We start from the raw sequence: 27,559 nt of genomic DNA, 5'->3' as shown, positions 1-27,559 counted from the left end.
GACAGTCTTGCAGGACCAGTAATGCAGCCAGAGGTGAAACATGATCAACCAGCCGTAGACCAGCATCAACGAACATTCTGGACAGGAGGGCCCAACCCACAGGATCCTTCGTGCTCATCTCCACAATTTTAAGGTATGTCCTAATAATGCCAAGGGACTCTGATGGGTTCTTCAGGTTCCTTTATTTAAGTGGGTAGGACGAGCAGAATAAAGTTCCTTCCTCCAGTACCAAGCAATGGGGCAACTGAAATGAGCTCACAAGGCACTATGCAATATATTGCATTCCATAGAATCTAAAACCAGTCCAAGGTTTGGGTGAGTAATATATATATATATATATATATATATATATATATATGTATGTATGTATGTATATATATATATGTATGTGTGTATATATATATATATTCACTTTCTAGGAGTTGTCAGTGTTGGTTAAAGCGGCCCACAGAAATCACAGGTCAAAATCTGTAGGCACTGCCACAGTTATGATGAAAAGTCATGCAAGTCTGAGTTCTATTGCACATTTGCAGCGAAGGCAGCCACCTAACTCAGGGGATGCAAGAGGAGACCCTCAGGAAGCATTCCAGTTCCAGGTTTGAGACCCAGGAGCCCGAGGAGAAAATAAGTATAGCAGTATTTGTTTTGATGGAAGTCAATGGCAACCTGCAGTAGGAGGGGATCTGTAGAAAATCACAAGTACAGACCAATGAGAACTCTGAGGGTAAGTATGTTGAATAACCCACCAACCCATTGCTCAGAGGGAAGTACTCATGTCAGCAGTTCTGAAAAGCACCGGCCAGAAACAGCAAAACATTACAGGAACAGTGTTCTACTCTGGTTGCATCACTGGATATAGTTACCCAGGGATTTGAACCCTGGATCTACGATGAGCCAGCAAACCCATTAAATGAGCAATCAACCTTTCAGGGAGTGGTACCCACCAGCTGGAGCGCAACAAATGGCTAAGATGGCTCCTAAAGGATGGAGGCACCAGATAAATTGGACCCTACTGACGAGGGGCAAGATAGGCCAACCAGCCAACAGGAAATTATCCCATGATGGAAAGAACAGTGAAGATGGCCCAGGACAGCCCACATGAACAGCAGACAGGGGATAGTGATGTCCCATTACCCTTCTGACTCACTGAGGCTTCCTACCTCAAGCACACGCCCAAAGCAATCATTTGGAATATGCAAGAAAACGGTCCCAAAATGATTCCAGCAAGGAAGTCCCAGCCCAGCCAATGAGTAGGAATGAGTGAGCGGATGAGGACAGCTCAGGTAGGATGTTCAGCAGCGAAATAGCAAAAAATGGAGCACAGTGATAGAACAGAAGACCCAGACATTCTGGCCAAAGTTGGTCCTAATATTGCAGCAGCGGCTTCATGGCAGACATCCTCCAGCAGGTAAGAGAAACCTGCAGAAATCTCAGCTTAGATTGGGCAGGGTTAGGGTCTCACCAAGATAAAACCAAATGATCGTAGGCTGGTCAAAGTAACACATGGTCACCCACACAAAGGTGTTTGTGGCCATCCATTCAGACTGACCGTAAAAACGGCCAAACACCTAGGTCTAACTACATAGTGGGCCTCATTCCAAGATTGGAGGTAGTCATGGCGCTATTTGCGCCATGACTGCTTCCAATAACGGGTCCGGCACCGGTATGGTTCAATGGGGACTTACCGGTGGAGTCCGACCTTTGCGGGACCGGTAAGTCCCCATTGAAAAAGCCATTCCCATTCCCATTTGAGCACCCTCAAAAGGGGCTCAATGGGAATGGGGAAGGCGCTAATAACAGTACTGAAAATTGCTCTACCGTTATTAGCTCTGAAGTCTCTTAACGGGTCCCGTCCATAACGCCTGGTTAGACCAGACGTTAAAGGAGGGACTCGCTAAGGGAACTTGTAGTAGGGCGGTAAGGGATTACCGGCACCGGTCTCCTTACCGGTGCCCGGCATGCCTTACTGCCCTACTCGTAATGAGGCCCAGTATGTTTATTGGCCTTTCTAGGTCGAATGGTTAGTTTAAACTAACCCAAACCACAATAAAGGGTGCAAGGCTGACTCAGAGTGAACCCATATTTGCAAAACAACCATTTTAGGCCTGCCTCATATTTTTCTAGACAGAATGGCACAAAAACAAAATTGCAGAGAGCAGGACTTAAACAAATAAATTGTACCCCAATGGAAACCAAAACGTTTACAGTGGGTTACAAATGCAGTAGATTGGCTTGCACCACAGTTGACGTCAAAACTAAATTGCAGTTTAAACCAAACTATTCCCTCAAAGCAACATATAGGGCCAAGATAGGGGGCTTAAAAACACTCATGTCTACGAGGCATATGGGCATCCACAAGATTATATACTAAAAAGTTTAATCCTTTGGAAAGGGTCTTCAGCAGAAATCCCTCTGACCACAAAAGAAGTCGGAGAACCGAAAAACAAAAGGGGGGAAAAAGCAAAAGGTTAGGGTTTCCATAAAATGGGACAACAGTACAATCCAAATGGTATTCTGCCCTAACACTTATAATTGTAGAATTTCAAATGCTTCCACTTGACATATCTGCCCTTCTGCTGAGCTCCTATTTGCTATGCGGTATTGTGTTTTATATTATGTGACCAAAACCTATCATGTATGCTCCAGTAATCAACCAGGACGCATTTGCATTCCTCTGCACCCCTGTTTGGATTGGACACATCTGCTTTCTTCCTGTAAATCACAAGTATTGAGAGGAGAGAGATGAGTGGCTAGACAGTAATGTGGGAATAAACTTGGTCACCTAACTTTGAATGTTCACAACTAGTTCTACACATAGATACACATTCATTCTAGGAACCTACAATACACAGGCGAGAAACATCACAAGCTTCTTCAACAAAGGTGATGCACAGCTCTCAATCCCACCACTCCAGCATCTTTCCAAAACCTTGCAGAAATTCTTACTTCATAGGTGCACATGTGTTATTCTTTTCTATAGGGCATTTCATGGTGTGCAGGACTGCCTAAAGAGCTGTACAGGGGGCATTTTACCATTGAAATATTTTTATTTCAAAGAAATTGTTACAACATTTGTCATTTTGTGGGGTACCTAGTAACTGCACTACTTTGTTTTTAACGCAAATTTGGATTACACAATATAAAAATGTAGCATTTTCTGAAAAATGTTCACTGTTTCATATGCAAATAATGAAAACATTGCATAATGTAGGGTACAAAAGGTACTTGATGCCTTTCGTCAACAGAAATACATCCTATTGACATGACCAACGAGCCTCAATGTACCGCTTGCACAGTAGCCTTCTACATGTTCAAAACGTGCTTATGTTGGCTTGCGGAAAACAGAAATGCTGTAGCTACTGCTCGCTGTGTTGTGGGCCATTTCAAGTTACAGACTAAGGAGATTCAGGGCAGATTAAACAATATCAACCTATTGCTGTGCAGAAGAGTTTGAGGAGGCAACTCGACACAGAAAGACATTCTCTTTTATAGTGTTGTTTGTCGTGTTTCATAATTAAGCTTTAAAGCTCTACCTCCCAGGCTACAGTGGCTTGTAATGTCCCACAAGTCCACGTTAATATGGGGTAAGGAACATTATGAGCCAGTGTAGCCTGCAGAGGAGGTCTATGAATCTACTAGTGCCCCTGGATCAGCATGTATGTGCCGGGCATCCCCAGCGGCACTAATGAGGGCTGGGTAGGAAGTGAAGGTCGGTGAGTGGTCCCTGGCTTAAACTGCTCAGTCAGCTATTCGAGTAGGTGGCAGTTGGCCAAGCAGCAGATGCCACAGAGGTTACTATGGAAACTACAGGGTGCTGAGGACATTCTGTAGCATCTGGAGTTGTGGCATGCGAAAAATTAGAGCTGTGTATGTGAAGAAATGTCTGAGGCTCTCAGGCGAGGAGTGTAACAACAACAACATGCTACATGAGGCATTGCACCATCTACGGGCTATACGGGTTCATGTAGCCTGCAGGTTGTCCAACTGAAAGCGAGAATGCCCTAATCTGGGCTAGTAGAGCATAGATTTCAGATTATACTGTTTATCCAAGATCACAAGGCTGCCTTGCAATAATACATTAATGTGTTAGTGCTGATTGGTTGAGTTCATCCCCTTGATTGAAACACAAGACCTCTGGATATACAGTCTGCCAAAGATCACAAGCCTGCACTGTAATTAATCCCTACACATCAAGAAACTGACATCTGTGCTGATTGCTTTCCTCCACAGGACTGGAATGCAGTCGCCTGGAATATACAGTTTGCCAAAGAACATATGCCTTGAATTTCTTTCCTTGCATATGCTGATTCATTTTGTCCACCCCCCACCCCCCATAGGAAACAATACCTCACAATAAACTGTACAATCATGATTGCAGTGCTGTCTTGTAGCGAATCCTCCCATCTTTAGAGTACTGACTGCTTTCCTTTCCTCCCTGTGCAACATGGGACCTCACAGTATGCTCATTGCCAAAGGTTACGAGAATACACTATAAGGAGTATCCCCATCTTCCACTACTGATTTCTCCTTGACTCCTTATCAGGCACATGGACTACGGTTCTGTCATGTTTGCCGAAGATCATAAGACCTCAATGCAATAATTGATTCCCTTTTCACTCCATGAATACAAGATCTCTGAATATATGATTTTCCCATGATCAGATGCTGGTATTTGCTTTGCTACAGGTAGGCACAGGCAACACCCAACTATAAGCGAAAATATTTTCCTATAATGTACAGAGATTCATACACTATAATGTCTCATAATGTACTACTATACACTTATGTAGGTATGTATTCACTCTATGTAGCTGAATGTTTTCACAACCAAGGAAAAGAGAGAATAGAAACATTATCACGCTACTCACATACACAAGTGACAATAACACTGTCATGCATGTCCTATCATTTGAAGATGCCCGCCCTGAAAATACTGCTTTAGTAAGAATGGAAAGACCCGAAAAAGGCACTCTCAGCATCATAGAGCAGCTGACTCGTATGGATTGGAAGCCTTGTTATATTATTTAACCATACTAGCAGTGACAGCCATACAAAAATATAAGGCAAGTTTGAATAACCTGGAAATAACAAAATCATCAATTTACCGAGCAGCATAAATAACAACAACAAAACACCAGTATACCAGATCGGTTTTAAGTGTAAACTAATCTCTCCACCCTTACACTTTTTTTGCAAGATAGTAACCTATGGATGCAACTCAAATCGGAGTGGAATGAGGAAGGCATTTTACTGAATATGAATTCATATCATTGGGCTTTCATCTTCTGAAACAATCAAATATGCTATGAAACGTTTTCAAATATCTATGCAGTGCTCCAATACCTTTTGTGTTTAGTTCATGCTATATGTAACATTTAGAGAAAATGCGTACATTTGTTTGATGACTGCATTTAACAACAGCTAAGGAATATGTAATTGAATTCAGTGGTGTGTGTACTTCAACTTAGAGCGGTCTAAATAAAATGCATTGCAACACATTCATTTAGATAGGTGCCAAAAATTGGACCCCATTGCAAAGGGTAGTATCAGAGGGTTTTATAACATGGCAATGGAGAAACATGATATTTGGACCCTAACAACTCTCTAAATTCAGAACACATTGCATCTTTTTGTACCCCTGGCTTCTCTACCCCTTTCTGTGTATTCAAAATAATTCGAATTCTGGGTTCACACTGTGACGAAATGACCTTTGCTCTGCAGGAATACATGGATGAATAGATAATGCAATACCTACTCAGCCCCACATTACTACCACTAAATCAGCAGTGAACAGAACCATAATGGTGACACAAGTATATCTCTTTCACCTCTTAGGTTAACATAGGAGTGTGAGCTGGTTCAGAAGGAAACCAATACCTAATTTCTATTTGACTAGAAGCACACCCTGTTATCTGTTCTGTTTCCGAAATGTAAGGAATGTAGTAGGGTGCAAGGGAGAAAAACAACCTTGACACTAGGTTGGGTGGTCAACTAGAAGATCAGCAGATGTTCACAGACTTGTGGAACACTCCCGTCTCCTGCACGCCTATATGTATTGTAAACCAAACAATATTTTTTTCTTGATCTTTTTGCTTATTCAATAATTGACAAAGATTCCGTTTTTTTAAAAAAGTAACAGAAGTTTCTTTGTATTTGTACTTTTTCAAAAAAGTAAATCCTTTTACAATAATACAAACTTCACAGATTCAACTGAAATTTTTCAAATATCCAGAATTGCAATGATACAAAACAACACATTTTTTGGAACAGAGATATTCTAAATACATATAGAACTGATTTCTTGATTTCTTGTGGTTTGCTCTATGCGTTTCAGGAAAAGAGACTTCCCTTCCTCATGAGCTGTTTATTCATTTCTTTCTATTCAATTCAATCTATGTAAAAAATGATAATAATGTGAGGTATTACTATCAATTCTCACTTTTGTCTGTCATTCTTAATATTTCTGTCATGATTCTTATATTGATAATTGCTTGGATGTGTTCTATTTCAACTTCTAGATTTCTCATTTCTTGTATAACAGGGATCTCCCTAGGAATACAAATTGATCTTAATTAATACAAAGGATCCCTTTTAACTGTTTCATGGTTTAGGTGAATTGTATTTTAGCATTAACAGATTATATTTATATTCTATGACAACCAAATCAATGAACTACTAGAAGATGAACATACTTAAATAAAGATTGATCAAGATCCACCTAGTTACATTTCACAAATAATAAAGGACACACTGGAAAAGGCATGTGACCCTGATTGGGTAACAGACAAAATCAAAATGTTTTATAACAAATGATCATCCAATTATACTGGTATTTTATGGATTACCAAAGATACAGAAGGCCCTAAACAATCCACTATATATACCTATAGTGGCTGGAACATACAGCATCTTTAACCCACTAGCAGTGTATGTGGATAAGGCATTGCAACCATTGGTACAAGCAACATCAACATCAACATCAACCTACCTTAGGGACACTACTCACTTCCTGAACTCCTTGGACTTACTAGTCTCCTTTGATGTACAAAGTTGGTATACTTCAATTCCTCATCAAGATGGTCTAGAAGCATTGGAATGGTCATTACTCCGAGATAGCAACTGTGAAGCTAACAAAATATTGATACTAGAATTAAGTAAAATCATACACTTCAATAACTATTTCCGCTATAAAACACAACTTTATCTACAAGCCTCCGGCACATTGGTGGGGTCTTCAATGGCCCCAGTATATGCAAATCTGTTCATGTTTTACTTAGAGTCAACTCACGTATTCACAGACAAACGATGTCAAACACAAATCATAACCTGGAAAAGGTACATGGATGACATTTTTGTCATCTGGGGAGAACAATCGGAATTGAATGCTTTTCTGGAATTCGTAAAATTGCTTCATGAAGGTATCAAATTCACCATGGAAGTAGGAACACCAAAATCACACTTTCTAGGTGTCAAACTGGAACTGAGAGAGAAAGAGATAATAACAAACATATTCCACAAATCTACAGATGTAAATCATTCAGTGCATTATCTAAGGCATCACCCGCAACACCTGAAGAATAACTTGCCATATAGCCAATTCTTACAACTAAAGAGGATTGTACCATCGGAAGAAAAGCTAAGAGAAGAGAATCTGAAAGTGTCTGAGAAATATGACAGGAGGGGATACCCGAGGGGTGTCATAGAAAAAGCCTGGGAAAAAGCCAGTACTCTAAATAGAAAGGCCCTCCTAATTCCTAAAACCAAATGTAAAAATATACCTTTTTTTCCCACAAATTTATTACTTTCATAAAACAAATTAAAACATTGAGTCTCTCATACAATCATGCTCACAATACAAATATCAATCCCAAAACTTTAACCATCAACAGCCTAGGAAAAAAAAGGAAAAAAAAGGGCATCAGCCCTCCAACCCCCCAAATTGCACCCCGAAACTTGACTAAAATGTCCAAAGCATCCATCAGTACAATACAAGAATGCAACAATGAAAACAATTTCTCATCATCTGAATTACATAAAGTAATGAAAACATTACTTATCTGTTTTGCAGCCCGCAAACCAAACCTCTGTCAGGTTTAAATCCAAGAATGACTCCCAAATCTTCTGAAAACTTGAAGCTTTTTTTTTGCACCATGTAATTTACTTGTTCAATATTACAAACCTTGTACATTTCCTCAAGCCAGTTGTGCCAATTCAAAAAGTCTGCTGTTTTCCAAGCTTGTAATATCAATTTCTTTGCCACTGCTGCTCCTCGTATAATCAAGGTGATATGATTATTGTTAAAGGGATAGTCCAGTAAAAAAATGTATTTAAAAAATAGATAGGCAACATTAAAAAAAAATACTAGCACTTTTTTTTTTTAAACTTCCTATGTAAAATTTGGAGCTATTCAAGCTCAAAATTCGCAAAAGCAAGCACATGGGTGCATCCATTTTGTGAAATGGATGCCCGCCTGTGCTGGCTTTTGCTTTTGCGGCACTAATGAAGGAAAAGCCAGCCAGCTGTAGTAAACAAAAGCTACTGCTGGGTGGCTTTTCCTTCATTGGTGCCGGGACTCGGAGGACGCGGACCAGAGACCAGAGCAGGAAAGCTGCAGCTGAATCTCGGTAAGTGCTATTTATTTTTTTTTTAAAATAAGCACTAGCTGCGTTTTTTTTTTCTAGGTTTTCCGGGCTGGAGGAGTCCGGAAAACTTAGAAATAAAACCGCAGCTTTAAAAACATTGTATTTATGTTTGCGGTCGCTTTTGAAGCGACCGCAAACAGAAATACAACGTTGTGTTTGAAAACGCTGCAGTTTTTCTTTCCAAGTTTCTCAGGCTCCTCCGGCACCGGAGACCCAAAGTGAAAGCCAAGGCAGGGAGAAACACAACGCGGTTGTGTTTCTGCCTAAATCTGCTTTCCCATTTGGGGCTCTCGGGCTCCCCACGGGGGGCCCGAGAGCCCCAAATGGGAAAGCAGATTTAGGCAGAAACACTGCAGCATTTAGCATTTCCCATTTGGGGCTCTCGAGCCCCCCGTGGGGAGCCCGAGAGCCCCAAATGGGAAATCAGCTGTGGGCAGAAACACCGCGGCATGTAAACACAACCGCGTTGTGCTTCTGCCTGCCTTGGCTTTCACTTTGGGTCTCCGGTGCTCCCCTGGGGGAGCACCGGAGACCCAAAGTGATAGCCAAGGCAGGCAGAAACACAACGCGGTTGTGTTTGAAAACGCTGTGGTTTTTCTTTCTGAGTTTCTCAGGCTCCTCCGAGCCGGAGGAGCCTGAGAAACTTGGAAAGAAAAACCGCAGCGTTTTCAAACACAACGTTGTATTTATGTTTGCGGTCACTTCAAAAGCGACCGCAAACATAAATACAACGTTTTTAAAGCTGCAGTTTTATTTCTAAGTTTTCCGGGCTCCTCCAGCCCGGAAAACTTAGAAAAAAAAACGCAGCTAGTGCTTATTTTAAAAAAATAAATAAATAGCACTTACCGAGATTCAGCTGCAGCTTTCCTGCTCTGGTCTCCGGTCCCCGTCCTCCGCGTACAGCACCAATGAAGGAAAAGCCACCCAGCGGTAGCTTTTGTTTACTACAGCTGGCTGGCTTTTCCTTCATTAGTGCCGCAAAAGCAAAAGCCAGCACAGGCGGGCATCCATTTCACAAAATGGATGTGCCCATGTGCTGGCTTTTGCAAATTTTGGGCTTGAATAGCTCAAAATTTTACAAGGAAGTTAAAAAAAAAGTGCTAGTATTTTTTTTAATGTTGCCTATCTATTTTTTAAATAAAATTTTTTACTGGACTATCCCTTTAAAGTCTTCCAACAAGACCATTTCACCCAGGATGAGTGTTGCAAAGTCCTAATCCAATTCTTCACCTATGGCAGTATTCATCACCTCCGCGACCCCGTTCCACAAACTCCTCAATTTAATACAACTCCACAACATATGCTCTAATGTGCCCTGTCCTTGAGCACATTGCCAACAAGTGTCTGTGTCCAGTAGACCATGCTTGAAAAGGCAGACCGGAGTCCAGAATGCTCGGTTAAGTATCTTAACTTGACGATCTGATCACCAAGGTTCAAGGATACTTTGTTAATGTTGGCACATATATTCGATCAATGTTGTGGGGTCATTTCTTCTTTCAAAACAAACGACCAAGTCACAGGATTTTATGGTCGGCTCAGAAAAGTCACTTAAATTGTATATCTTGGAGGCTAAGTGATCTTTCCCGCTGAAATTCCTAATACTGGATAACAATGGAGAATCCTTCATAGATTGCAATCTCACCACCCTTCTTAGTTTTCTGTTATCACCATATCAACTGTCTGCAAGGTCAAATTCTGTCTTCAGTTCTCGCAATGTTTTCCAGCTTTGACCCTTGAACAAGTCTACACATTTCTTAATCTCTGCTAAAAACCAATCTCTCCAGAATATCACCTTTTTCCCAATTTGTATTTTTGGATTCAACTATATTGAAGAGTCTGCGTTCCTACCAGGTTCTACTCCTGCTGCAAGCTCATATGCCTGCCAAGTTGACCTTAAGAAATATGTCAAAGCAGAGCTATGTATACTCTTCTAATTGGTGGAAGATGGAATTGCCCACACATCCAATGGCCCTGCCCTCTCTGCTTAAGCTCGAACCCAGACATCATCCAATGATAGAAATGGAAGGATGTGTCTCAAGGTGAATGCCTAGTGGTATCTTTCAAAATTCTGAATGTTTAAGCCACCTTTCTCTTTTTTGAGCTGAAGTTTCCAGAGCTTTAATCTTGGAATTTTCCCATTCCAAATAAAGGACTGTAGCATACAATCTATTTTCCTCCAATCTGATTTTCATACCTGGCCTAATATTAAGTAATTTTTGGCGCCAATGTCATTTTTATCGCATTAACCCTGACCCCTAAGGATAGCTGTAGTGAAGACCAATGATCCATCTCCTGCTTTATTTTCTGTATGCATAAGTCCATGTTGACTTTTATAAGTACACTCATATCCTTAGTCACCCAGATACCAAGGTACTTCATCCTATTTGTACATCATTGGAATCCAAAACTCTTCACCACATCACAAATAGTGTTGTTCAGGCACGGTAGAGCCTCAGATTTCTGCCAATTAATCTTATAGTTTGAGATTGCGCCAAAGTCATCCAAAACCCTCATTAGCTCTGCAATTGAGTTTGAGAGATCTTGTACCACCACCAATAAGTAATCTGCACACAACCAGAGCTTTTGTCAAGTCTTTCCATAGTTCACTCCCTTAATTCGAGTAGCAGATCTAATTGCTTCCGCCAAGGGTTTAGTAGAGATCACAAATAACAATGAAGACAGTGGACACCCTTGACGAGTTCTCCGCTGCAACACAAATTCTTCAGACAGCCGGCCGTTGGTATTGATCACTGCAGATGGGCTATTATTTAGGACCTTCACCCAGCTCATAAACTCTATACCAAAATTCTTCTTCTCCATTGTATATTCCAAAAAGTTCCAGTTCCCCGTATCGAAAGCCTTTTCGGCATCGAGGGAGATAGAAAATGACTCAACTTTTGATTTCTGACACTCCTCCATGATTAACAACAATCTTCTTAAGTTTGTAGATGACACTCTACCTTTAATAAAGCCAGCCTGGTCAGGATGTATTAGCCCAGGGACGATTTTCTAAATTCCTGCTGCCAGGATTTTAGACAAGACTTTACTGTCCGTATTCATCAAACATAATGGGTCTGTAATTTCCTGTATCCAACTCTGAATGGTCAGGTTTGAGCAATTAGGAAATTGAAGCATGACGCAAAGATGGAGGAAGAATTCCATTTGATTTGCTCACACGAAACGTATCACTCATTAGTTCCATGACCCCATCAGGCATCACACGATATTCCAATGGCAGACCGTCTGGACCAGGGCATTTCCCAGTATTCAGAGACCAAACTGCTTTCTTGACTTCTTCAAGTGAGATTTCCGCATCCAAAATCGATTTTTCATCCTCATTCAACTTCTTCAAGTTAATTGACACAAAGAAATTGGAAATCCTTTTTGCATCAAATGTGCACTTCTCGCTATATAAGTCTTTGTAAAAGTTTTTAAACATCTTGTTTATTTCAACAGGATTCCTGGTCACCCCGCCTTCTTTTCCTATGGCTCCTATCGCCCCAGTGGATTCCCTTGTTCTTAATCTATGGGCTAATACCACATTTTTCACCACCCTCATAATATTTACATTTCAATCTAAATAATGGATACTCTGCCTTTTCACTAATGATCTTATTGAGCTTATATTTCGTTGTCATCAATTCAAAGTGTTTCTCATTGTCGAAGTGACCCATGAGCTCTTTTTCTGAAGCTGACACTATTGAGCTCAATTCCTCAAGTTCTTCATCTCTTTTCTTTTTCTTAACCCCAGACATTTTCTTAGCCACTCCACGCATCACACACTTAAAGGCTTCCCAACTAGTCTCAATCCCAACTTCTCCATTTAAGTTAGTTCTCAAATACTCTGAAGGTTCTTTAACTAACTGTTTCTTCATATCATCGTCATTTAGAATTCCTGTGTTAAATCTCCACACTCAGGCCGTTTCTGATGAATAAATCAATGAAATCATCATACTTTTTGGGGCGTGGTCAGAAACAATTATACTCCCTGTTTCTCAACCATTCCCGTGATCACCCCTGATGTAAATATATTGTCAATTCGAGAGTAGATATGGTGTGCATTTGAGTAAAATGTCTACTCCCTGCCTGTGGGGTTCTCCAATTGCCATACATCAGACAGCGCAAAAACATCCATCAATAGTTTCAAAGCCTCTCAGTCCTTTCTCCTGCCATCTCTAATTAACTGACTATTCCTGTCCAAATCAGGGTCCACTGATCGTCCCAAATCATTAAAGCATACATCCCCATTGACGTTTGGTGCATAGATATTACACAAGGACATTACCAAGTCTTGTATCTGAACCTTCACCAGTAACCACCGTCCCAACTTGTCTGCCTTACACTCCAACACATTCCCTTGAGAATCTTTCTTAAACAATACTGTCACCCCTCTAGAGATCGATGTGTATGATGAATGTAATGCAAGACCTTGTCAACTTTTCTCAAATGCAATAGCCTCTTTCTCCATAAAATGAGTCTCCTGTAAAAAAATAACATCCGCTTTATAATGTTTTAGATGTGTCAAAACCTTTTTCCTTTTGATATTATCCTTCAACCAATTAACGTTCCATGAGACCAATCGTAAGGAGTCTCTTGCAAGACTGCTTGAATTCATTCTATTCACTACAAATTTCTTGGACAACTTGTCAACCACATCAACTTCACATAAAAAAAAGGGCTGACAGAACAAAAACAAATATTCTCAAAAAACCTATAAAAGAACAATTCAATAAAAGAATATAAACAAATTAGACCCAAAACAAACCATTACACCACACAAAGCCGCACTGAGAGGTAGAAAGAATAAAACCTTACCAACTTACCCCTGTTTGAGCTCTACCCCCCTATTTTTACTCAAATATGGATCCTTTAATAGTTGTAAATACTCAACAGCCTCCTATTCAACTTTAACCCTCCCCCACCCAACCCCAGTCAAAGTACAAATGAACAAAACCAGAAACTTTGGAGCAACAACTAAGTGCCCTGCAAAGCAATAGTCCTTAAATGCCTATCCCTCAAGATTAATCAAGATTAACATATGATTGAAGAACCTCGTCCTTCAATTAATACCCCTTTTAAAATTAAAATTAAACAAACGCCCAAAATGGTGGTGTCAGAAGGTCAAGACAACTTGCACCCATCATAATCCAATGTAAACTCTGAACCGTCCGTTTCTACAAACTAACAATTGTCATAAAATATATAAAATCAATCCCAACAGGACTAAAACCCCAACCTAGCAACCCACCCCAATGACAATAAGAGTGGACAACTCTGGAATGAGTACCAAGTTCTGTGCCTGGATGAATTTAAATCCAGTCAAGGATAAGAAACTAATACCATATAAACTGAAAATGTATCATGTTCTAAATGTATCATCTATGTTTGAACAACATTTGGGTTGGCTATGGATTATACAATTGTGCTGTGCAATACCTAATTAGCAGAGATGCAGGCATATGCATCGGATAGATGAGCTAGATAATCCAGTCAAGCATATTTCCCTAGTGTTTTGTGTGCATCAATAGCTTACAACATGGTTATGAGCCTCTTTTGGCATAAAAATACTATTTGCAGCCATGGATATGTATGCCTGCTAGTATTTAGACAGTAATAAAATAAATGAATTTAGCGTGGAATATTTGCCAAATCAAATCTATGAAAGTGATCCACTGAGCCACAGGATCACACTGTTGCCCTTTTAACAGGGTGTGTGAATGTATGCTGCGTGTAGTATGGGAATACAATTTGGAAAGGCAACACCACTCCCACACCAATGACTCCAACCACTTAAAGCTTCTACACGGACACCATATCACAAGAAAAACCTGAAAACCCATTTTAGTGCAGAATTTAAAAGTCACATTCAACCCTGTATAACCCTGTATAATGCTAACCAAATATATAGTATAAAGAATCAACGTTAAATCTGGGCAACAGGTTATTTCATCTAAGGACAATTTAATATCTATCCCTTCCGTTGGTGACTATGTTGTTTTTGTGTAAGTTCATATCGAGAACTAGGCTGAGTTATGACTGAAATGGAAAGTAACGTGACCGACCGAGCCTCTCCACCTTCCTTTGCACTCCACCCAGCAAATGTCCCCTTCTGTTTCAGAACAGAGGCCAACCCAAACACTGCCCCTCCCTGTCATGCACTGCACCTCGAGGCCGACATAATTGGCGACCCGAACAAACACTAACATGCCGCAACAAACTTCTTACCAGCACGTACGCCATGCCCCACTCCACAGTCATACCCCCTCCTTCCGCATCTGGCGTATGCCTTTACAAACGTCACGCGCATGCCTCACACTTTCCAAACAAGACGAGGCCATGTTACTACTAGAAAAAGGGACCCATCAAGCTTCAGAGTTTGAATGGAAACTCATTCGGAACAGCAAATCCAAACGACCACCTTCTAAAACGTTGCTGACCACCATTTTGTAGGCCTTAAAGTCAATGTAAATAAAACAATTACAAATTTCAATATCAAATTTAAAGAGAAATCTACCTAAATTAAGTACTAGACCTGCTGCCTTCACCAAAACCCATACAAATAAACATTCAAACCTAAAACCAGATATACCATTCTTATATGCCCTCCAATACTCTAGCCAACACCATCATATCACGGTACTCATAAAAAAGAATTGGAGACTCATTGAATTGGATCCTCAACTTCAGATATTATTCCCAAAACCACCTATTATTGTCTACTAATCAAGGCAGAGAGACCTCAAAGGGATAAACAACAATACTTAAGAAAAAGAAGACAGGCACATTTCCTTGCCTAAACTGTAATATTTGTAACAATGTGATGAGAGGAAGCTATATAAGACACCCAAGGAACAGAAATAAAATAAGACTGAATGATTTTGCGACTTGCGACTCAAAACCAGTAATTTACTTATTAAGTTGCCCCTGTAGAATATTTTATGTTGGGTAGACCGTAAGGAAAGCTAAAGAGCGATGTAATGAGCACTAGAGCATTATTCAAACAAATAAAATCAGGTCACCAGTAGCACAAAACTTTTCAGAAAATAGGCATACAATAGCCCAATTGAAAGTAACAATACTAGAAGTAGTAAAAAAAACCACGAGGTGGAAATCATGGAAAACGTATGGACCAAAGAGAACTATTTTGGATTGAGAGATTGGGGAGTTTAGCCCAGATGGAATGAATGAGGAGTTCAAGTTGGGAGTTTTTCTATAAAACTGCGAGGGAGATTGTCCAAGATAAGGTTTGAACATACATATTCACTAAGTCAATTAACATCATCAACAATGTCTCAGTAATGCGTACAGTGATATGTTACCAAAAGATAATACGACAAAACGCATGGTACCAAAACTATGAAAAATTGCAAGGGAGTAAATGTCATGGCTCTTATTTTTTGAAAGAATTGTTTTGGAACTGAAGGCACTACAACATAATGTAAGGCAACATGTTATGATGGAATTTAGAGTGTGAGCATGATTCAGTAGATGCACATGGAGATGATGCTACATGGCAAAGTAAAAGTTACTTCATAGCATTGAGGTTTTATAACCATGGAATCTAAGAAATCATTAGATCCACCACAACCAGACATAGATTTTATGTAGTTATTAGCCAAACAGCCACTAGGTTCTGGCTTCCACAATTATATCATTCTAATCAGGATACTTAAGATGCAAGTCAGCCTTAGGCTGTTGAAAGTTTGGGTTCAAGCTGACTGTTGTCAGGAATGCACATGTGACCTTTGAACCTGCCATGTAGCCAATCCATGCCAGTTGCTAAGGATGTCAGTTGAGTCACTGCAGAGGCATATACGTGCACTTATGAAAGTGATCTTGTTTAGCAGAGCTCACTCCCAGAGGCAAAATTACATGCATCATCTTAACACTAAAAATCAAAAAAGATCAGGATGTATTGCCCTCACAGATGGAATTTAGTGAGAGTCATTTTCCTCCTGGTGCATATACGGGAGGTCAGTGAATGTGGCACATTAGCAACATGCTAGTAGCAGTTTGTCAACCGCTCAAGTTATTTCATCATGACTAATTGTGTGTTGTAAATGCCACTCGTTTCCAATAATTACATTATAATTCTGGTGTAATGTTGTTGTGTGCTCTATAATTTAATTGTAAAGTCTCTGTTTTATTATAATTCGTGCACTAGGTGGTGGTGCTTTTATATTTCATTTCATTGCTTTAGTCGACATTAGACATTAGACCTTAGTCCTGCAACTGTTATACACATACAAAAGATGACAAAAATGTCATAAAAACAGATATTAAAGCAATATGCCCCGAGCAGCGGGGGCATTTACCGACTCAGGTAAATCGCCGGGGCCCATAGTTAACGAAGGCCGAAGGCCCCGGGGCATTACCAGAGTCGGTAAAGCCCCCGCTGCGAGGGGCATATAGTTATTAGTAACACGGTCCGCAAAAACTGCTTGACCGAGGCACTAAAAGCATTTTCTTTTGTCCCGAAATGCCACAGCGTTTCGGGAAAAGAAAAAGACGACAAAGAGTCAGTTTTCCCTTTCCATGGCAGCCATCGGGAGCGGAAACGCTGGACTGTTTCCAGCGCATCCTCTCTCGAAAAAAAAAGAAGGTAAGTGCGGTTGGGAGAAAACTAACAAAAGAAAAACGTACCTGCGTCCCCAGTGAGGGACGATGGAAGCCTCCAGCCGTGTGGCGGCTCGGAGCGGGGATGGCCCAGCTCCGAGTCTCCACACGGCAGGAGGGTGCCATCGTCCCCCACCGGGGACCAAGGGATAGAAGGTAAGTGGGGTGGGCAGGGCAGGGAGGAGGCAGGGCCAGGGAAAGGGAAAAAAAAAGCTTACCTGAGTCCCCGGTGGGGGGCGAAGGCAGCTTCTCAACCGTGGGGAGGCTCGGAGCGGGGATGGCCCCGCTTCGAGCCTCCTCATTGGCTGAGAGGCTGCCACATCCCCCCGCCGAAGACAAGGAGGCTGGAATCCCGGCCGAGAATCGAAGGATTCTCGGCTGGGTAAGGACCCGGCAAGAGCCAATCAGAATGCGTGTTGCATTCTGCTTGACTCTCGCCGGGTACTCATTCCCAATAAATACAATTATAATATTTAAATAAACTATATAGTAAAGCCAGTACAAATGAACTTAAAAACATAGCACCTGACAATTAAATGTTGACATCAAGTTTCTAGCTATTCAATTCATCTGTATCAAATCTGCGTATAATAATCACCATGTACAACCAGTAAAGCTACTTTGCAGAGGAGTTCCTTTTTAGCCATGTCTGTGGACGTACATACTTGTAATAACGATAATGATTAGTATATTGGTGGATTTAAACAGGCAAATGACACCATTGACTGACCGGATGCTCCTTTCTCGCAACATGGGCTTTAAACAAAGCGATCTTAATTTAGCATATGTGGGCAAAAGAATAGACAATGAGCCAAGGATTCCTTGTTAATCTTGATACTCTGGGAAGGAGGCCTCGATCTTCTGACCCTAAGCCAAACACATAAATGCTCTATGCCCAATGTAATTCGAGGGCTTTTCACCTGAGACCTGTTTTTTTCCTTTCATTAATGGACTGACAATCATGGATTCATAATGAGTAAACTGCAACTGCAAGCCCCAGAATGCAAAGGAAACAAACACTGGCAATGGCAAGAGTTTGGGCTTTTGTTTAGGCATGGCAAAGGCACTTTCTAGGCACTGCAGTAGTGGTATCAATGGGCCATTGAAGCTGAACAATGGTGCAAGCACCTGGGCATCTAATAGCAGTGCCTGGCAAATGCTGAATACTTATACACAAGCCAAAACTGTTGGCCTTTCCAACGCAACGATTGTTTTAACAGGACTTCATTGAAGGACACACATAGTACTTATAAATCTAGTGGCTGAAGGCAGACCTGGTTAAGACATTTTTATTACACCACTAGCAAGTTTACAGTTTACAGAGTCCTCAACTCTGACAGCTTTGGAAAAAAAAACACTGGCAGGCACTTTGAGTGCGAAGATTGTTGGTCGGGCTTGTTTAAAACAACCTCAAAGAGTTCCATTGAGGGGATGTTTTGGGTGGGGAGAGACAGGATCTGGGAGGCAGTCACCATAGGTATTAGCATGGCCATGGGCAGTCAATAGGTGGGCAAATACCCAATCAAAACCAACTTGCTGTGGGTCCCCTCATATGCCAATTCTCCCTGAATGTGTAATAATGCAATATTTTCAGCTGATAGTTGGCACAAGCACCACCAAATAGCCCAAACTAAAAACAAGACTTGATGAGCATCTCCCGAATGACATGCTGCAATTCATAAGACTTTTCTGCACCTTATGTGGCTCGCTACACTCTGGGTGTACCCACCTGCCAGGCTCCACGCCGTTGACCCTATTCTCTCTGTCCATGATCCTGCTACCAACACGAGAGGGATTAGCAGGCGGCTAACTGCCACAGAGCACAGAGATGCTGCACTCTTTAGACACGGCCAACTCCTCTTAAATGCTGGTGCGTGAGAGAAAAAAAAAGCTGCGTTACTGCATTCCTGGCCCACGCAACAACAGTGTTTCGGGGAGACAATGACATTGCGCTACTACCTGGGCAGGTAATAGCAGTGCTCGGCAATTGGGCAACTACTTGGGTATTTGTTGCCATTCCTTGGCATTGAGGTAAGCACCAGGGCTTGTAACAGCAACATTTGGCAATGGGATGGTTACCTGTGCATTTAATGACAACCACTGGCAATAGGTTCAGTAGCTAGGCAGTGAATGTAAACTGCCATTATTGATGGCAATCCTTAGTAATGAGGCGAGTACCAACATTTGATAGCGAACCCTGGCAAACAGGGACAGCACCTGGTCATTTGATTGGCAATGAGGCAAGCACCTAGATGTTTGATGGCAATCGTTAGCAATAGGGCAACCCTCTCAACCAGGCCAGGACCTTGCTGTGTGTAGCTGATACCTAGAAATCTGTTGATTAACTGGGCATTGCCTACCAACTGCTGGAAAGGGCATGAATACTTGGGAATTTGATGGAAATCTCTATCTGTTGCTTTGGTTTCAGTTGGCAACCTGTGCATTTGACGAAAAAAAAATGCTTGCTGTGAGTATTTGCATTCCATGTTAATAGCTGGCAGGGAATGTGAGTTATCAACACTTGAATTGAATAACTGGAATTGCCATACTTGGCAGTAGATGGAAAACCTACAGTGCCAAGTGTGCACTTGGTCATTGGTTTTTAATGAATGGCATATGAGACTACCTGCATCAAATACAATGTCAATGTGCAAGCACAAACACAGCTACCTTTCTAAAGGCGTATCGAACGGGGGGAGGGGGTGCAGCTGAGCAACACTCGATGTCGCTCGCGAATACAGTTGGCGAGTCTTTGCGTGGTTCTCAAATTTGAAAATGCCTGCCTATGCTCTCTGCAAAACGTTATAATGCAAATAGCCCCAGATAACAGAAAATGTGCACAAATGCTAGCTCTAATACTTACTCGGGCATTCCAGTCAGGAGAATCTGGAGCGTTGACCCCGGCTATCAGGTGGGTAAATCTATACAAGTCAATCAATGGAAAACTACCACCAGGACAATTATCCTGAATTATTATTTTCTAAGGCCTTAACAAGTGCTGAGGATTAGTATGCTCGTCCTATTTGCATAGACTTGCATAATAGCCCAGCTTTATTTAATTGTTTTTAATCTAATATACTATGCCACTTATTGTGTCACAACCTGTCTCTGCTCCTCCACAGCTCTGTTACTACTTAAAATTGGTAAGTTAAATAGCCTAGTCCACTCTGGGGTCGTCAAGGTTTACTCACGTGCCAGTCCGTATCCTGGAGTCTGCGTATCTTTTCTACTTGCATCCGAATTCTGATCATAATGGCTGTGCATTTCGATGACGTCATCTAAATGTTTGCTTCTTCTTAGTTACAGGACCCTGGTCAGACCCACGTACAAAGTGTCCTATCGAACAGTTACTGCCCTAGAATGGAGGTGCTGCCCTGGCCTCATGGGGGCCAACTGTGAAGAAGGTAAAACGACTTAAAATACTTATTTTTCTAGAGGGATACGAAACAAACGGCTCCAGTTTGCATATTCAGATTGTTACTATGTCTTCAAAGTACAACGCTTAGTGTCATGATAAAGACTTGTCAAGCTGACAATTTTTTAAAGTAGATTTTATTGTATTTCCCCAAAACAGATCTTTGTTTGCTAAGAACATGCTATGTTATGTTATGCTGATTTATACGGCGCACTGCTACCACCCAAGGGCAGTCACCAGGCGTTCATTTTGAAATGTCCAGAACATATACTTCGCAAATACGACTAAGATTGTTTGCTAACTGCATGACAAACATCAGAATTTGTCCATAAGTGTACCTCAGCTGGATGTCTCACTGAGTACCTAGGATTATTCCCTACCCTTAGCTCCTACACTGGAAAGTGTAAAAGATAAAATGGAGAATAAAAGAAAAGCGGTAAAAGAACAGGAAGAACTGGAGAGCGACGTATAGATTTATATACAACATTGTTTCACTGCTACTTTGCACATCCATCCTTCTTCATGCATTCCATAGTCTCCATTGTCCAGGATACTACCCGCTAACATGTAAATGTACTCCTCGGGAGTGGTGTGTAGAACGTTCCACCAGCAGGGTGAAGGTAATGCCTGCGTTACTTACTGGTAATCTTCATTACATCTGGTCCTTCTCTTCCATGCCAAAGTCCTAACTCATAAAGGTCACCTGTCCTACCCCAGAGGCCCAGACCCTTTTCACAAAAAAGATTGAAGATTCTTTTTGAAATCCACCTTTCCCCTCTGCCACAGAGGGTAGTGAATGGCCACTGACATGTAGATAATCCAGTTTCAATGCCCAAGAAGATGGGCAGTTGAGCAGCGTTTTGGAGAAGAGGGTGTCGGGACTGTGTGGAGGAAGAGCGGGGGAGGGATAATAGAGATTACTCATAAGTAATCTGGACATTTCTACCACATACTCTTTTCCTCATCCCAGTCATGACTAATGAAAAATCCCAAAGACACCCGATTTGATGCTAAAAAAAGACACATCCAGGAATATTCCAAAACCCAGTGCACCTTTAATACTAACTTAGGCAAAATTGGATCCTTATGCGACGAGCAGTCTGCAAGACCACAGATCCAAACTCATGCTACGTCCACCCAGGAATTAACAGCCAGTAGTGATGAGGTAAAGTGTTAGGGAAAGTCCACATTGCCTCCCTCAAAATATTGGTTAGGGATGCAACCCTGACCTCATCCCACAAGGTGACCATCCCCCTGGCAGATCTTTCTACCATGTTTCCATGAAGGGGAGTGTCTGAAATGGAGAAGGCCATAAAGATGGTCTCCTTCAGCCATTGACACATCGATAGAGGAAAGGCTGTATGACCTTTTTTGGGTTCTTCAAAAGTTACAAAAGCCTATTCAAATACCAGAATGACCAAGTCTGGTCAAGATAAATCAGAATGGTTCTCGAACATCTTGACACTACAACAGAGGACTACTAGAAGGACAGGCAGCACAATCTCCTGGGAGGTATGAGAGATTGAAGGTTCCAAGTTCCCCAATCCTCCATGTCAAAGTGATGGTGACCAAGAGGTTGGTTTTGAATGTCAAATGTTTACAGTCTGTCTTTTGCAAGGGCTACACCTGAGGTCCTTTTGGGCCTCGGAGAACCAAGGAGAGGTCCCACAGGGGCCCCAGTGATTAAATGATGTTCCTAGAGATGGAAATATGGTACTACCCAAGTTGAATTAATTTTATTGTCCATACGGACGATTTGGCTGAATTCGGCCACTACCAATAAATCAACGCCCATTTTACTGAACATGAGGGGAAAGGGGTTGCAGGGGTGTCCCCTGCTCTCCATGTTCGGAATAATGGGCTTCGGGGGTTGCAGAGCTGACCCCCGCTTCAAGGACATTGGAAGCAGGGCACTCAAAAAAAGAAAATACAAAAAAAAAAAGAATAAGGGACCCAGCCGCATCAGCTCCAACTTGCTTTGGAGGACCCGAGCTGACGCCGCAGGAGTGGCGCAGACTGGCGAAAAAGGTAAGAAGGGGAGGGGGGATTACTAAAGGGCTGCTGGCGGGACAGGCATTTTGGTTGTTTGTGAGAAAGTTAAATAGATTTGCGGCGAAATCGACCACAGGTAATTCCGCTACAAATCTATTGACTTCTGTTAAACAACACAGATCCGGAAATATTTTGCAGAAGACTGAAGATGTTGTATTCTGCCACATGCATATCCACCCACGGGGCACAAGAAGCCTGGATCACAGCTTACTGGGCAGGAAGAGTGGACAGAAACAGACCCAGATCGATGCTTTCCTGAAAAAACCTGGTTATGTCTGATAAAACACAGTTCAGTGGCAGAAGATTGTTCCTACTACACTAGGCAACAATGGTACCCCAGTGCCAATCCAAAGGGTGCATGGTACAGGCCTTCCTGCAGGCCTGGATATTTATGGAGAGGAGAGCAGGCAACCTTAACACCTGAAGCTCTCCCTCTCAGTTTCCAGGTTGTAAATTTAATTTGTTGATCTGTGTTGAGTCACCCCTCTAGGAAAGTATGGAGGAGTCTTGGAAGCAGAAGAGGTGGGGCCTCGGCCAGCGGTAGGAGGAGGGGAAACCAAGTTCTCTGAGTCCAGAATGGTGTTATCATGAGCAGCCTGGTACAATTGAGCTTGATTGGCCTTACTATCGTTGAATCAGGGGGATGGGTGGAAGCCCGTAGAGGCATTTCAGGCCAGTGAATGGCTTTTGTGTGGGCAACCAAGGCCCGGAGCAGAACAGGGCAGCTGGAGATTTCGCCAGAAGGTAAACCTATCCACATTCAATTGACTGAAGTGGTGAGTGACTATGCAACAGATGCACAATTAGACTCAGAGAGGAACTGTTGTACATTTTTCAGTAGTCGGAGGTAGTAGGAGCAGTTTCTCCCAGTCTGATTCACGTGCGCACCAGCATTTAGTAGGGAGTTTAGATGACAACCTAGGGTCTTAAGTCGCACAACACATACTGAAGTCGACATCAGACCCTGAATCTAACCATCTCTGGTCAGAAGTCTTTCTCAGGTTGCAGATCAAGCACGCATCATGGATGATGAGGAAAGCTGTGGAGCCAGGGCAAGCTTGGTTTGGAAGTGGGCTCAAATCAAAATGAGTTCTCGAGAGTGAGCCACATGTGACTAATTGAGATTGGTGAGGAATCTGTGGATGATACTCTGGACACCAACAAAGAAATGCTTAGCATGAATGACCCAGGGATAATAAGATTGTTCAAGTAGGGCTCTTCCTCCGGAAGTCTCCCTACCATGGGCTCAATAATCTATGTTAAAACCCTTGAGGCAGATCATAGACTCAAAGTGGAGACCCCACTGCAAACCACAGAATCCAGTGATCACTGGGACATTTCAGCGCATGCAGGTAGGCATTGCTGAGATCTAGGAAGACCAACCAGTCTGATATCATGGAGATGAAATGAGATGAGATCTTGGGGAACAAGAAGACTAGGGAATAGCACACTTTCACCAAGTCTACGAGTGGGATTGAGCAAATTGCCTTCTTTCTTTGTAGATCCAGGATCTCTTTTTGCATGAAGGCACTCTTATGTAGTTCTGAGGGCCAGGGTTTATCTTGGATTCCTGTGTTCAGGGTACACGAGCCAACGGTCAGAGCATACCAGACTTCATGACTTCTTAGACCGAAGTAGATTATCTGAAGGTGCTCCAGATAGTCTTGAAGAGACAGAGCCTTTGCCTCCATACGAGAAGATGGAGTGATGCCCTGTTAGTGAGGAGCGTGACATTTTGAGAGGAGAGGAAGTGCTTATATTTTGAGCCAGAGCATGTTGCTTTCCTCTAAACCTTGACCTGCCCTTAGCTGCTGAAGGTTGAGATCTAAGGATAGTGAACGAGGATCATGATGGCTGGATCCTAGCTTCTGATTTCGCCTGAACGTTCCAGAATGATTTTTCTCCTTATGAACCCAATAGACCTTCTCTTTTAATTCTTCCCAAGCATCCTGGAGTCCTGGAATGGATAATGGGCTTCCATGCACAGCTGTAAGGACTCAAACTGGCAATTCCAGATGTGGATATGCCTCCTGGCCACCAACAAGTTGCCCATGGTCAGAGGGGCTGCACACACTCCCCGTAAGCAATGTCTGGACGTAATTCTTCCAACTGTAAGTCCATCAATAAGTCCATCACCTTGGAGACCATCCGAATCCTCATTCAACCCATCATCAACCCCTCTCATGACATTGAACTAGATCCTGAAGCGCTAGTTCACATGTTCAACAAAAACCTACTGCTAGCACTAGACCAAATCGCCCCTATCAAAATTAGAAAAGCTAAACAACCTAATCACCTTAACAAATGGTTCACCCCAGAACTAAAAGCATTGAGGAAATTGAAAAGATCAGCTGAAGCCATCTTGCAAAAAAAAAACAACACCCCATTTCAAGAGAGCTGCCGCCACCTACAAAAAAGCCATTGTTAAAACCAAAAGTGACACATTCAACAGTAGAATACAAAATGCTAAATCCAATGTGAAATAACTCTTCACCATTCTCAGGGAATTGGAAACACCCATACCTCCCCAATCTTTCTGTGTCAAAGATGCTACATGGTGTGTCAAGATACAAAAGGCACTTCTATACAAAATAGCCCTACTCCAAACTAAAATAGAAACCAAAAGAATCCTCCTAGCCACCAAAGGTATAAATAACTGAAATCAAACCCACCAACCGCACTCCAACAACCCTGATCTCTTTGAATTTGCCCTGGTTACTATTACGCAGGTTGAAGCAATAATTGCCAGCCTTAAACCATCAAAATGTCAAGGGGACATCTGTCCAGCATCCATCATCAATGAAGGAGCCAAAGTCTTTGCCCCCTTCATCACCACCCTTATTAACACCTCATCCGCCTCCTGCTCGGTGCCCAAGAACCTCAAAGACGCCTGGGTCAAACCGCTTATCAAGAAACCTACTCTAGACCCAATCCTTCCCACCAACTACCACCCCATCACCACTATCCCTTTCCTGCTAAAATCCTTGATAAAGCAGCTTACATCCAAATTCAGAACCACCTCGAAATCCACAACCTTCTAGGCCTCTGCCAATCAGGCTTCAGACCTAGACACAGCACTGTGAAAGCCCTTCTAGACCAGAAGATCCAAATGGATGAGGCAAAACATAAAGGCCATCCATCCTTCGCCGTACTCCTCGATCTCTCTGCAGCCTTCGATCTAGTCGACCATAACATCCTAACTTCACACCTAACCACCTCAGCCTCCTTAATGCAGCCAAATGGATCCAATACTTCCGCTCCGAAAGATCGATGAGGGTTTTCTCAGACAGTGCCTCAGTTGACCCATCCCCTATCATTTGCAGAGTTCCCCAAGGCTCCTGCGTCTCCTCCACCCTTTATAACATCTTTACGAAGATGTTATTCAACCTCCTGGATGACATGAATGTCCTATACACTAACTACGCTGACGATGCTCAGATTGTCATCACACTCTCAGGCTCTTATGAAAAGGATTCTTCATACCTCAATGAAATGTATAGTAAGATCCAAGACTGGATGGCAAAGCATGGGCTTTCTCTAAATGATGAAAAAACCGAGCTCCTGTTGGGTGTCCTGACCCACGTTTAAGCTATCATGCCACAACAATTGGTGCTGTGGGCTTAGAAAATTCAAGATGGCGGAAAACCCACATGTGCGCCAAAATCCAGGAAAGCTGCGCAGTTTGTGCGCACACCAAAATGGTTGCCTCACTTGCCACCCACCAGTGCGAGAATGAAAGGCCGGGTTGCCATGAGGGAAATGGGTTGCCAAAGGAAAAACAGTAGCGCCGGTTAGCTTCAAAGCGCTTTAAAACCACCATTGGACTACCCGCACAGTAGTCTGAAACCATTGGGAATGGCAATGCTGATTGCCAAATGCAACCTAGAATTGTGGGGAATTCATTTTCTTAAATCCCAAAAATGGGTGCAGTACCAGTACTCACCACTATCCAAAAGCCGGCAGTTTTAAAACCACTCTGTGTTTCCCTGAAGGCAAGTCAAAATGCCTACTTTCAAACATTGCAATATGTGCAAAATATTTACTGAACACCAGCAGACATTTGGCAGAATGGAGTTTTGTGTGCCTACAAAATCTGGGAAATGAAGAGCACAAAACAATGTATAACTAGACTGGCTGAGCTGTGGATTGCAGCAGTTTAAGTTGCACTGGATTTAAAGACACTAAAATCGAAAATGTTTAGATTAAATGAGTGACCTATGTTTGGTGTCACATGCCTTTGTAACTGTTGAAATGTCATAGTTTTGCACTTAGAATCAGCATTCTAGCTGCATGTGTAAAATTGCAAGTTAAGTTAAAGAGCAACAAAAAACCTGCCAGTTAGCTGAAGGTCTGGCTTAAGGAACTTGATTTTGCTTGACAGCTACCCCATCAGGAGTGAAACTTGAGTCACAACTGTGTTCCCAGGCAATCTTCCTTTTGCTGCCCACACTAAGGATATGCCATCTATCTGATAATTGAATTACCTGTGCTCTGCAGGAGAGTGAACAAAGCCCTCTTCACTCAGGCAAAGGTTTTATTACAGCAGTCGTAAAATGTAGCTTCCTCTTGGCAGGAGCTGGGAGGGGCACTGCCTGTGAGAGCAAGCTGGCTTGGCAGAACTGGAAAAAACCAGAAATTCAACCTTGTGCTGAGGGTAAACCACACCCCTTTGGAGCCAGAACATAACTTTAAAAAGAAGAATAACTCATAGAGCGGACATGTGAAAATTTTATAAATGATACCATAATTCTTGTGATTTTTCTGCCCACAGTTTAAGAGGTTTTTCGACCCGGTGGCATGTTCAGGGGGGTGTCAGCGGAAAAGTGGATATTAC

General features: G+C 42.2%; 1 protein-coding gene across 4 annotated transcripts in view; it reads left to right on the top strand.

Moving 5' to 3' along the window:
• Positions 1 to 27,559, top strand: part of COL26A1 (collagen type XXVI alpha 1 chain) — a 1,569,010-nt gene that overhangs the window by 493,134 nt on the left and 1,048,317 nt on the right. For 3 of the 4 annotated variants that reach the window (XM_069614997.1, XM_069614995.1, XM_069614998.1), the window contains exon 3: positions 20,559 to 20,662. In XM_069614997.1, coding sequence (XP_069471098.1) covers positions 20,559 to 20,662 — 104 coding nt within the window. The remainder of the gene's footprint in view (positions 1 to 20,558; positions 20,663 to 27,559) is intronic. The other variant, XM_069614996.1, reaches the window with a different exon arrangement.

The sequence above is a fragment of the Ambystoma mexicanum genome, chromosome 9 (assembly GCF_040938575.1).
Source record: "Ambystoma mexicanum isolate Mex_15411 chromosome 9, UKY_AmexF1_1, whole genome shotgun sequence".
Lineage (NCBI taxonomy): Eukaryota > Metazoa > Chordata > Amphibia > Caudata > Ambystomatidae > Ambystoma > Ambystoma mexicanum.
The sequence above is the reverse complement of the archived record's forward strand: the minus strand, read 5'-3'. Positions and strand labels throughout refer to the sequence as shown.